Source organism: Sus scrofa, chromosome 8, assembly GCF_054392235.1.
Source record: "Sus scrofa isolate SSC_HxYL_T2T_F1_AM1 chromosome 8, Sscrofa_HxYL_maternal_Yorkshire_Landrace_v2.0, whole genome shotgun sequence".
NCBI lineage: Eukaryota > Metazoa > Chordata > Mammalia > Artiodactyla > Suidae > Sus > Sus scrofa.
In genome coordinates this window covers 37416790-37429917 of record NC_139390.1, presented here as the reverse complement: position 1 = coordinate 37429917, position 13128 = coordinate 37416790, and the positions used below count along the sequence as shown (strand labels likewise).

The 13128-nt window shown below is 45.3% G+C and overlaps 1 protein-coding gene across 21 annotated transcripts in view; it reads right to left on the bottom strand.

The window, feature by feature from the left end:
* Positions 1 to 13128, bottom strand: part of ATP10D (ATPase phospholipid transporting 10D (putative)) — a 122742-nt gene that overhangs the window by 23523 nt on the left and 86091 nt on the right. For all 21 annotated transcript variants that reach the window (XM_084971956.1, XM_084971963.1, XM_021100569.2 and 18 more), the window contains 5 exons: positions 11441 to 11625; positions 8056 to 8365; positions 5211 to 5287; positions 3451 to 3576; positions 618 to 818 (listed from right to left, as the gene is read on the bottom strand). In XM_084971956.1, the coding sequence (XP_084828082.1) occupies positions 618 to 818; positions 3451 to 3576; positions 5211 to 5287; positions 8056 to 8365; positions 11441 to 11625 (899 nt within the window). The remainder of the gene's footprint in view (positions 1 to 617; positions 819 to 3450; positions 3577 to 5210; positions 5288 to 8055; positions 8366 to 11440; positions 11626 to 13128) is intronic.

Genomic DNA, 13128 nt, shown 5'->3' with positions numbered 1-13128 from the left:
GGGCGGGGAGGGCTGATATAAAGGATGCATCAGAGGTGCATGGACAGGACCAAGAGCATCTAAGTGGAGGTGAGGCTGGTCTTAGGGAGAGGGAGCCATTAAGATGACTCCGCTGTTCTAAGGGAGAGTAGCACCTGAAGAATTTAATTTTGCCTTTAGAAACAAACTCGGAAGGCCCCCATCTTGGATCTGCCATTTTTTAGCTATGAAATTTTTGGAAAAAATGACGTAGCCCCTTTGAAGTTCAGATGCTTCCTCTTAGAATGGGAAGACGTTCTCTCTCAAAGTGCTTTGTGGAGATAAATGGGACCAGCGTACTTCGTAGTCTGCACAACAGAAGGCACCGTGCGGTTTGGTAAAAACTAGATATTGTTCGTTGTAAGGTCCAAAGGCTAGATGTCTTCTTATGTGCACCTCAGGTCTTTCATGCTTTTATGTGTGTTCGTCTCAGAAGCGAGGAATTTCCCATCTGCAGTGTCACAAGAGATCTTTGGAAACACACACACATTCAAATCGTTTTCAATACATGACCACACTTGAGCCGGTCTGACTGGAAAATGCCCTGGCTTTGACAAGGGGTGTGTTATCAGTCTGCACAGTGCTGCTGTGGCACCCACCTCTGATCTCTGGCCACTCCTGTAAAGCTCAGGCAGTTGCAGGAGCATCTCTGCAGACACATCCTTCTCCAGAACACCATAGATGACAGGAGGGGCGGATGTGAAAAGGAGGTTGAAGAAGATCAAGACCCAATAGTCAGTCATGGATGTTCCTGAAAACCCACAAAAGAACTGGTACCAGAAAAGGAGGTTCACATAGGCCTAGGGACACAAAGAGGGACATGCATATCTTAGAGTCAGCAGTGTGTGCTAGGACCGCTCATGCCACCCGCTGCATCCTGAGCTGTGCGACTTCAGCCCCTCCCTCAGGACAGCTTCCTCTCTCACAGAATCGAAGACCACAACTTACCTTGCAGCTGCTGTGGGGAAATGTGTTAGTAAATTAAGACACACAAACGCACACACATACACAGACCATTTACTGTGTGGAGCTGGCACGGTTCTAAGGAGTTTATGAATAACACATTTAATTTTCGTAATAAATTGGGAATTAGTATTGTTCCCATTTTACAGATGAGGAACATGAGGCACAGTGAGGCTAAGGAACTTGCCCAAAGTTACCAGGCTACTCGGCCGCAGAGCCAGTATTCAAATGGAGGCGTTCGTTCCAGCTCTAGATGAGAAACTAGCCCTGGGTCTGGTACACAGCAGGCCTACAACGAACGTTCATTCTCTTCCCTTCTGGGTTCACAATTATTTTTTTCGCAGTGAAATGGGTGGTGCCAGTGAGTGGCCAACCATCCCAGTTTGCTTGGGACTGAGCTGTTTTCCAGGACCTGGGACTCTAACTATGACAGTCCCAAATCAGGACAGGCGGTCACCCTACAAGCCAGGCACATACCTTCTAGAGTGTTTCCTTCAGTATTCTGTCTCTGGCAATCTAAGTCCATGATAGCAAGTGCTCTGTGCCCCCAAGGAAGGCAGGACGCAGGGAAGGACACGGGACTGAGATTTAGGGAGTCTTGTTCCAAGTCTGGGGACACTTCCAACTGACTATATGACTTGAGGTTATTTTCCTAACGTCTATGAATTTTGGCTCTTATGTCTGGAAATTGAAAATTATGCCACATAAGGGCTTACTATCAAGATCCAGTTAGAAAGTGCTCATGACCTAGAAAGTGCCTTTTTCCTGAGTATTCATTAGCTGATGCAGGACTTATCATCAGTGGCATCACAGTCCATTGGAAGACCTTAAGACAGGGGCCACGATCCTCAAACGTGAGTGTATGACACGCATCATGCCTCCGTCCTGAAAACATATCAGTTTTGGGTACGTGTGTTTGGGAAACTATTCTGGGGACTGAATCCACAGTCTTTATCACTATCGCAAAAGTTGTCCAAGATCCAAGAACTACAGCCCCAGAAAGCTAAGCTCCTCCAACAGTTTCTGATACTGGCCCTCATCTCCACAGTGTACAAACCATTCAATGTTGGCCCGACAGGAAAAGAGGTAGAAATAAGTTGAGAGAATATCACGGTCATCCAGGGTTACAGAGTAAAAGGAACACAGGATCCTTACTCCCTGGTGATGCAGTTGCTACTAATGAACACACACCCCCCCCTCCAAAAGCAAGCGGCATCTCTTTCTAATACTAGTTAGAAATTTGGAGTTAAAAGGGAGAGGGAGAGGATGCAGTGGGCTACATCATAATAAAAGGTAGAAAAAGCATTTTAAAAAAACCTGGGCGGGGGGAGTGCTTCTCTAAAAGTCACTGACCACTAAATTCTGGAATTTTAAACAAGTCACAGCGTTCTCCAGAATCACACACTCAGCCAGAGATGTTGTACATTTCAAATATGATCATAAAGTATCCAAGTTTTTTTAAACTTTGGCTAAATGTGCCAATTCTAATTAGTAAAAGTACTGAGAGCATCCTAAAAAGCTCATTGTGCTATAGGGAAAAAAAAAATGTCCCTGCTGATAGACAGACACACAGACACACCTATGCACAGATCTACATTATACATTTGGGATATCCTAAAAATGACCCGTTAAAGTCATCTTTTTCCTAAAGACGGTATTTCAATAGCATGATGTAAATGCACGTTTGCCACTAACTGGCTCCTCATGGACTTTAAAGACCAAGAATAAATCTGGTCTGAAAATTGTGACATATTTACACCACTGTGCCTAGAAGGGATTTAGGTGAAGCAACAGAAGGCCAACCTGAGTTTCTGAAAGAGGAGACTGAAATTTAAACGGTATGCCGAAGATCACAGGCCAGGATGTCTACAAATCAAATTCTGCCCTTTAGGAATTACATGGTCTAAATTAAGTTTCTTGACCATCACACAGCTATCATGTGCAAACACATTTCACAAGCTGGCCAGAGAATTCTGCATCATGGAGTGTGACCCAGCTGCAGGCCAAGAGGCACAATACAGGGTTTTCAGCTATATCTGTGTCTTCAACATACCACGTGGGACAGCTGCTGGGGAACAGCAGGTATTTTTTTTGGTATCTCCTGTAAAAGGGAGGCAAACCTTTTCATTCCCTACTGACAGAGAGCATTAAACATTTCATAATTCTGCTTGTCACAACCTTTTTAGGGAAGGTCAAAAACTGGATTCTAAATGAATCAGACAGGGCTTAACTGAATTTAAATGCATAGGGAATAGACAATGCTAGCAGATGGACAAGCCTCGCAATTTGCTGTCAGCAGCTGAAACACAGCACATTCCCAGATTATCCCTGGTAAGACAGCAGGAGTGCTCCCGGCTGCTTTCCAAACATCAATAAGCAAGCCCCGCATGGGGCTCTTCCTCTTTGCCCCTCTCGTGAGCAGGAGTGGACGTGGGAAGCGGGAGGGGTGGATTCCCTGGAGCTACATACCACGTTCTTGTAGAAAAAATAGAGAATCATGTTGGAAAGCCGGGTGTAACACCAGTGCCCGTGGACGAGGAGGAGCTTGCTGAGATGTTTAAACTGAGAAATGGCAAAGTCACTGGCCATCACCGCCTGCAGAGGCAACAAGGAGAGTGTGTCACCCTGAGCAACTGACACGTTCGAACAGCAGGGCAGCCTGGCTCAGCAGGCTCAGACTGGCCAAATGTGTGGTTTAAACCTTACATGCAGACCAAAAAAATAAAGAAAAAGAAAAAAGAAACAAAGACAAAGCCCCATGAATACAAGCCTGGCTAGGTTGCTTGGCGTCACCACTCCGCTTTCCAAAATGGCCCAATGAAACAAAACCTCTCTTTGGCTACCCCTCATGACGGAATTTCAGCAAGTGATGTTTCCTAGAAAGCAGCTCCCTTAGCAAGAACTGGGCCCATTACTTTGTGCATTTGCTTCTCCTCCATGAAGAGACGGTCATGACAATTACAGTCATGACTTTGTGTGACTTCGTATAATGTGTCAGGCAAAGAGGTATCTGCATGTCTCATCTTTTGTAGAGATGTCATTATTTACAATCCTTGGGAAACGCTAAGCCTCCCATTCCACTTTCCTTTGGCAGGATTTGCTGTGTACACCTGACAAGCAGTCTTCTGGAGGTCCTTGGTGGCTCAGTGGGTTAAGCATCCATTATTGTCACTGCTGTGGCTCGGTTTGCTGCTGTGGCACAGGTCTGATCCCTGTCCCAGGAATTTCTCTTCTGCAGGCTATGGGGTAGGGCAAAACAAACAAACAAACAAACCCACTATCCCCCCCCACACACACACACAAACAGGACAGTCTCACATCTCTCATTCCCCTCCCCTTTTTTTTTGTCTTTTTAGGTCCACACCCGCAGCATATGGAGGTTACCAGGCTAGGGGTCGAATTGGCACTGTAGCCTCTAGCCTATACCACAGCAATACAGGATCCGAGCCACATCTGTGACCTACACCATAGCTCACAGCCACGTCAGACCCTTCACCCACTGATTGAGGCCAGGGTCCTCATGGATACTAGTCAGATTAGTTTCCACTGAGCCATGATGGGAACTCCTCCCTCACTCTCTCTCTCTCTCTCTTTTTTTTTTGTCTTTTTTTTTTGCTATTTCTTGGGCCACTCCCGTGGCATATGGAGGTTCCCAGGCTAGGGGTCTGTCGGAGCTGTAGCCACCAGCCTACGCCAGAGCCATAGCAACGCGGGATCTGAGCCGCGTCTGCAAGCTACACCACAGCTCACGGCAACACCGGATCCTTAACCCACTGAGCAAGGGCAGGGACCGAACCCGCAACCTCATGGTTCCTAGTCGGATTCGTTAACCACTTCGCCACGACGGGAACTCCCCTCACTCTCTCTTATCTTCTCTCCCCCTCTCCCTCTCTTTCAGATCCTAAGGTCTTTCATTGAGATCCTTAGTAGCTCTCATCGGTGTTCAAAGTCACATAGTTATTGGGGGCTAAAATATGTATGTTCTTATGATTTAGACGAGTTTTATTGTTAATTGAACAAGGGAGCCACAGAGCTAAATTAATTGCCCAGGAAAATTCCACAGTGCTCACCCAGTAAATAATCAACAATGAACAGCTAAATGCCCTGTCACTCACTCCCGAGCTAGTCACAGACAGCCTTGCTCTACCACAGCGATTGGACTATGGAGAATGTTGCCTTTGGGAGGGCAGGTCAAGTTCATGGTATGTGGGTGCACAACAGCCACTCACCTGCATGCCTTCCTGACCCGAGATCCCAATCCCAATGTCTGCCACCTGTATCATGCTAACGTCATTGGCACCATCACCTTCATGAGACAGAAGAAAAGGTAAGAAACATGAGCAAAGATGCCATCGTGCCCATCGACGGTGGCCACTTAAGCCAACAAACAAATCCTTCAAATTTTATCCCATGTCTCCAAGTTGCCTGGCAGCTAGATGAGCAGAAACTCAATATGGCGTCCACTGCCATGAGGGAGAATTCCATACTCCACCCTACCTTAATGTCCTTCATGCTATGACCCTTATCTGGACTGACCTCCCCTTTCTCTATGATATTCACTCTACCTTCAGTGTTTTTGCTGCTTACCTGCTCCTTCCAGCTCCTGTACATGCTCTTTTCGTATTCTTATAACTCTGTCCTCATCAACCCCATCCCACTGGCTAGATTTCAAGGACTCTTGCTCTGCGTTTAGCTATCATTTCCTATGGGAAAGCCTTCTCATATTCCTTTTAGACCCAATGCCCCTTCCTTAGGCTCCAAGTACCCCCTGTGAATCTCCATCATATCTATCACATGGTATTGTGGTTGCTACAGACTTCTGTCTCCCCAGCACACGGGAAGCTGCTTAAGAGGAGGTATGACATTCCTGCTGGTAATGAGCATCTCTTGTTCCCAACTGCCCACCAACTTTCACTTGATTTTTTGGTAACAGCATCCTGATTTTCTGTGGGAACTCAGAGTCCACGTGGTTTGTTAGGATGAACCCAAACTCTCAGACTTATGATGGGCAACTGACTCAGGGCTGGGAAATTATATCATTGCTGTTCTCTGGCCTTAGTGATTGGTTAAGAGATGTGCACATGTTTCAGCTTCATTGATATAATTTCCATGCCCAGGGGCCCTAGCTTCAGGAACATCTGCATCCAGGGGCTTGAATAGTTCATTCAGGAGTTCCCGCTGTGGCCCAGCAGTAGCAAACCCGACTAAGATCCATGAGGAATCGGGTTCAGTCCCTGGCCCTGTTCAGTGGGTTAAGGATCAGCATTGCTGTGACATGGCTCAGATCTGGCATTGCTGTGGTTGTGGCACAGGTTGGCAGCTGCAGCTTTGATCTGACCCCTAGCCTGGGAATTTCCATATGCCTAGGGCACAGCCCTAAAAAAAAAAAAAAAAAAAAAAAAAAAATCAGTCACTTATATATTTACTCAGTGAGATAGTTGAACAGAATTCTACCCTAATCCTGATACTTTATTCCAGAAACTTGCAACGAGGTGCTCTCCTTTCACTCAGGTTGCTAATGGGATAGGCTATGCAGGCGGGAGTTTCTGGTGGCTCCATCAGCACCCCAAGGGGAGATGCTACCTGAGACTGAAGACAACCTGAGTGAAAACAGAGACTGTCAGAGATGCCTGAGGTCTCATCTTGCCAATCTCTTAGCTTTGTGGCATCTCAGAGCTTCATCTCCTCTAGCCAATTCCTCACTGCTGCATTCCAAGACTTTATACCCAGCTGCCTCCTTGTCATCACTGCTTAGACATCTAGTGGCCTTCTCCAACGTTAAGAGGCTAAGGCCGATTCCTGATTGCCCTGACCCCATCTCATCAAACAGCCGCTCCATCCTTTCTGCTCTTACAGACAAAAACTCGACATCCCCCCCCTTGACCCCTCCCAGAATATAACATAACCAGTCTGTCAACAAACGTCACCAGCTCTTTCTTCAAACCATGTCTACTACGTGACCACGACCCACCACCTCTCCTGAAGCCACCATTCTCTTTTCCCTGAATTACTTCAATAGCCTCTCAACTGGTCTCCTTCCTTATGTCCTTACAACCCAGTGGTTACTCAACACAGCAGCCAACATGATCTTTTTCAACTCATGGGAGCTCATGGGCCTCCAGTGCTCAAAGACCTGCTGGGGCTCCCTATCTCTTTGGACAAAAGCCAAGATCCCTAAAGGCCTCTAAGACCCTACACGATCTGGCCACCTGCCGCCTCTCAACCCTTCACCGACCTGCAGAAAACTCTTCCCTGCGTTCAGCCTGCTTTGGGTTTGAACACACCAAGCAGGGTCCATGGCCTTTCCTTTCACCTCCTGCTCTGCCAGGAACGCTCTTCCCCCAGATCTCCTATGGCTCATCTTACCATTTCCTTCAAGTCTCTGCTCACACTCAACCTTCTCAGTGAGACTCTCTCTGACAAAAACCTATTTAAAATAGCAGCCCCCTCTCCCTTCCCAATGTGCTGTATCCCTGACTATTTTTTTCAACAGCACTTGTCACGAGATGGTACCTTCTATCTTTACACTTTTTTTGTTTCACCTTTTTTTTTTTTTTTTTTTTTACTATACCGCCCTCCAACTAGACATAAGCTCCTTAAGCCAAGGTACTCTGTCAGTTTTACATACTCGTGTATCTCCATGGCTAGAGAAATACCTGGGACATAGAAGGCACTCAATAAATAAGTGTTGAGTGAATAAATAAATGAATTGTCCATATTCCTCAATTTAACTTTCTCGAAGGTTAGAACTCGTGAACTTTTCCGTTCCTTGATTCAGTAATTACCCTCCTTAACCCAGGTGGTTTGGGAATCTGATGTGTAACCCAAAGAGTCCTATTATATTATTTTCCCTGTCCCATCTCTATCACCTGGTTCAGAGCAGCGAGCCAAACAGATCATGGACAGAAAGGGGGAGGGGGTGGGGGACTGAGAGAAAGAAGGGAGGGAAAGCGGGGAGGAAAGGGCAGACCGACGAAGCATAAAGAGATGTTCAGAAGGAGGGACAGACCAAGGGATCGGCCCCTGGCGTGACATCACAGGGAGAAGCGCGGTGCTAGATTCCACCCAACTCACCAATGGCCAGGGTCATCACCCGCAGATGGCCGCGTACCAGTTTCACCACCTCGCTCTTCTGCAGGGGTGTGGCTCGGCAGCAGACCACAGCCCGGCAGCAAGCAGTCAGCTCCAGGAACTGCCTCTGCAGACTCTCCTGCAGGGCGAACTCCAAGGTCCTCCCCGTGATAATGAGTCCAGCCCGCAGCCCTGGGTCCTGGGGGCCGGGAGGCTGCTGTGAATCCTCGCTTAATGGTCCTCGCTCTGGAGCAGCTGGGTTCTTCCCCTGAAGCTCTTTCAAAATTGTGTCCATCAGCACCTCACAGGCATCCTTAAAACAAGAAGCAAGGACAGTTAAGCCTTGGGGCACCCTCGGTGGCCATATCCGGCTAGATTTATCATTGTTATTCTTTAACAACTGCTGCATCAAGGGAACCCCAGGGAGTGAATACTGTTGTCTAGTGTTCCTACACACAAGAGGTTGTGATATGCCTTAGGGAGAAGATGTTGGACAAGTTTTGTAGACACACACACACACACAATCATGTGTCTCTAAGGGAGTTCCCATCATGGCTCAGTGGTTAATGAACCTGACTGGTATCCATGAGGACACAGGTTCGACCCCTGGCCTTGCTCAGTGGGTTAAGGATCCAGTGTTGCTGCGAGCTCTGGTGTAGATCACAGACGCAGCTCGGATCCTGCGTTGCTGTGGCCCTGGCGTAGGCTGGCGGCTACAGTTCCTATTGGACCCCTAAACTGGGAACCTCCATATGCTGCAGGTGTGGCCCTAAAAAAGAAAGACAAAATAATAATAACAATGTGTCTTAAAAAGAAACACGAAACAAGGTTACATATTCATTTGTTGACAAAAATGTTGTGACCAGAGGCTCACAGGAACCTAATCTTTTTTCCCATAAGGGCAATGGTTCAGTTTTTACTATTTCGGTGTTGTAGCAACTTTATAGCACTTACTCTGGGAATAATGTGTAGATACGGAGGTAGATATAGTATAGATTATATATAATATAGATTATAGATTATATATAATATAGATTACATATAATAAGTAATAGAATACAGAAACATGCATGACTAGTAATAAGCCATAGGTACTTAGACAAATCACAACCTTTTAGAGTCTCAGGGTACAAAATGAGGATAATTTTTTCTGCTCTACTTGTTATAATAGCCAAATGAGATTATGTATGAAAAAGCCTTTCATAGATTCTAAGAAACACAAAAATAAAGAGTTACACTCTCAGGAGAAAATTTTAAATGAAATGAGATTTAAAAAAAGGTAGTAAATAATTCAGGACATTATTATATTAAAACAAACAAATAAACAAAAACAATCGAGGAGTTCCCATCAAGGCTCAGTGGAAACAAATCCAAATAGCATCCATGAGGACACAGGTTCAATCCCTGGCCTCGCTCAGTGGGTTAAGAATCTGGTGTTGCCAGGAGCTGTGGTGTAGGCCAGCTGCTGTAGCTCTGATTTGACCCCTAGCCTGGGAATCTCCATATACCCCAGGTATAGCACTTGAAAGACAAGAAGAAAAAAAAAAAAGAATTGAAACTTACGAGAATGGAGATTATGTAAAGTAAGTGGCCCCATTTACCATAACCTAATTTATAAATTTAAGAGGCAAAGTGGATGACAATTTGTAAAGCTGAGGTACTACACTACGGAAATGACTGGATGTCACATCATGGCGTGGGTGGCCAGGTGGCCCAGTTAAAACGTCACAAGAGCAATTCCTTTACTAAATGACAAATTGAGCTCCATGATCCTCAATTCCATTCTTTAACTCTCAGCATATCCTGCGGCGCGGAGAGTGACAGTGACTGATCCCCCACTATGCACCTGGGATTTTATATGCATAGACTTGAGTCATTAAAAATCTAAATTCTGTTCACTCACTGTGTTCTGTTATCTGAAAAAATTCCGAGGTAAAATAGCTATTAATAGCAAAAAGGAAAAAAAAAAAAAGCTTTTGTACTTAGAACAGTCCACAGCAGATACTCTAACAAGACTTCTTGAACTGGGAGTTTCAAATGCCTTTAGCCATAAATTTGTATATTTACAAATAAGTTCCAGAATCCTAAGGATCTTACTGCTCGCAAAAATGTCAAAGCCAAAATGAAGCACAAACGATTTATTGTCTTTACTTTTAAAGGTTCACTGAGCCCCGTTCATCTGCGAGGCACCACATTCGTCAGTTTATGTTTTCTCATCGAATGCCTGCAACAACCCTATGAAATAGGTACCACTTACCCTCACATTGCAAGTAAGGAAAATGACTTGGAAAGGAAACCCCAAGGTCACACACCTGGGTCACTGGCAGCCTGAGCATCTGAACTGAGGGCACATCCATCTGAGTGACCACAATGACCAAGCATTTTCTTGTGCTCACTCCTCAGGTGACACTGGGATCTGGCTGGTGGTTGTGTCTGTGGGTCCCTGGGCCAACAGCCAAGGAGAACTCACTCTGTGTTAATAAGGAAAATTCCCTTTCCTCCACATGTACCTTCTCCTGGGGTACTGACTGATGCCTAAGCATAAAAACATGGCTAACCAAATCTGGCAGCCTGCCACAAAGGTGTGATCCGGGTAAGAAGCTCCAGGGGATTTCTGAGAGGCAGGTTTTTGTGACAGAATAGTTGTCACTGATTAAGTCTGACAACTGAGGAAGGAAAGGGGAAGGTTTTCCAAGCAAATTAAATAATATGCACAAATCATACTATCTCTATACTAGGAATTTTCTGAAAAAAAATAAAATGTCTATTTAACTGATTACAACATTTGTGTTAGAGATTAGTGGCAGGAGTGGAGGGCATTAGAAAAAGTAGGCTGAGTCCTAACCTCTTAAATTCCTTCTCCTTAGAAGAAGGAAGACAAAACCCTTTTTTCCCCTTCCCTTAACCAGGTCTTCCAACTTTTGATATTCTCAGGTGCACTACCTAAGATGTACCACTAGAGGGCAGGATAACCCTGAGCCTAATTTTAGAATTACCATGAAAATATTTATTCACCTGCTTCCAATAAAAATCATCACTTCCCCCTCAGTTTGAACAGAGGGTAGATTCCTGTCCCAGAGCTTGACATATTTTGTCATCACGGTTTAAGTCTTGTCAAATCATTGATAATCCAATATGGTGGGGAGCAAGTAAAAAGAAAACTATCACTTAACGCCTTTTTTTCAGCAATGATTCCTTTGAATCATTTTATTTCCCAAGCCTTTATAAGAACTAAACATGCTAGGCTGCTGGACAGAAGATCTAATTATCAAGGAGCTAATGATTACTGGTGCATCTTTCTCCTTACAGCCATCAAATCACATGTACTCCATTGGCTTTGGAAAAACAAAACCAAACAGAAAGACGAGATTAATCTCAGTGTACGTACTTTAGTTTCAGTATTGAGGATAAAAAGCTTGTCATCTGGCTCCAGGAGCTTGCACGCATAAGCAATGTTGACAGCTGTTTCCTGTTTGTCCCCCGTCAGCATCCAGATCTTGATTCCAGCTTTGTGAAGGGCTTCTATAGACTCGGGGACACCCTCTTGCAGACGGTCTTCAATGCCAGTAGCACCTAAAAATACCCCAAGTGCATCAGGACGTGTACATAACCAAAGCCAGCTGAAGTGCACCTATGCTATAGTTGAACCCCATGTGTTAGCCAACCCACACCACTCTGGCAGCTTTGAGGGACCCAAAGAAAGTGTCAAAACCCAACCAAAATCATACACAAAGCCATATTTGGGGAAGGAAGCCCTAGAAATCAATGAATTTATCAAACTTACCTGCTCTCCTTTTAGCTAGCTTTCTTCTAAGCTGAGGGGGTTTCAGATACATATATAGCCTTACTCCACAATTTTATAATTCTATGCTACTCTCAAGGGTAAGGGTTAGCTTTCTAGGAATGTTCTGGTGAGGAAAACAATGTCTATTTTTAATGCTCTTTCATAATGAACTCCATAATTTCCTTTCCTAAAATAATTGGAGCTAGATATATTTTGGAATCCAAATGTCTCGCAGATTTTAAAAAGGTTAAGATGGTACATCTAACATAGTTTATAATATCCGGTCATCAAACATATTAGTATTTCTTCAGCAAACCTTACGAATGACAACAATCACACTAATTAAGGTAATAAACACTGTACATTTTTTTTTTTTTGCCTTTTCTGGGGCCGCACCCATGGCATATGGAGGTTCCCAGGCTAGGGGTCTAATTGGAGCTGTAGCCACCAGCCTACGCCAGAGCCACAGCAATGCAGGATCCGAGCCGTGTCTGCGACCTACACCACAGTTCATGGCAATGCCAGATCCTTAACCCACTGAGCAAGGCCAGGGACCGAACCCGAAACCTCATGGTTCCTAGTCGGATTTGCTAACAACTGCGCCACAATGGAACTCCCAACACTGTACATTTTCTTATCACATCAGGCCTGCTCTCGCTGCTGAATGAGTTTTGCACTAAATGTCCAAAGCAGTTTTGGGTTTGGAACAGCAGATGAGGAAATGTGGATTCATTCCACTCACACAGTCATGGAGAAACGACTTAGGAGTGAGATCATTACTCTATTGGCCAGAGTCCAGGGAGGACGGCTGCTTTTGTCTGAACCAGAGAAATGGAGCTCAGAAGCTGTTGTCTTGGCGGGTAAGCACTTAGCTTAGGATCTAGATGTTCAGACTCTCAGGCAGTGTTTCTCAACCACGGCTGCTGGAGTTCCCACTGTGGCTCAGCAGTAATGAACCGGCCTAGTATCCATGAGGATGCAGGTTTGATCCTGGCCTTGTTCAGGTGTTGCCGTGAGCTGTGGTGTAGGTCACAGAAGTGGCTTGGATCCCACGTTGCTGTGGCTGTGGCTGGCAGCAGCAGCTCTGATGTGACCCTTAGCCTGGGAACTTCCATATGCCACGGGTGCAGCACTAAAAACAAAAAACAACAACCAAAATATGGCTGCCTCTCAGAACCACTGGGGGAGCTTTGAAAAATTCAAACACCCAGGCCACACATCAGATGGACTGAATCAGAATCCCTGGGAGGCATCAGTGTATCTTAAAGCGCTCCAGGGGATTTTAAGATGCA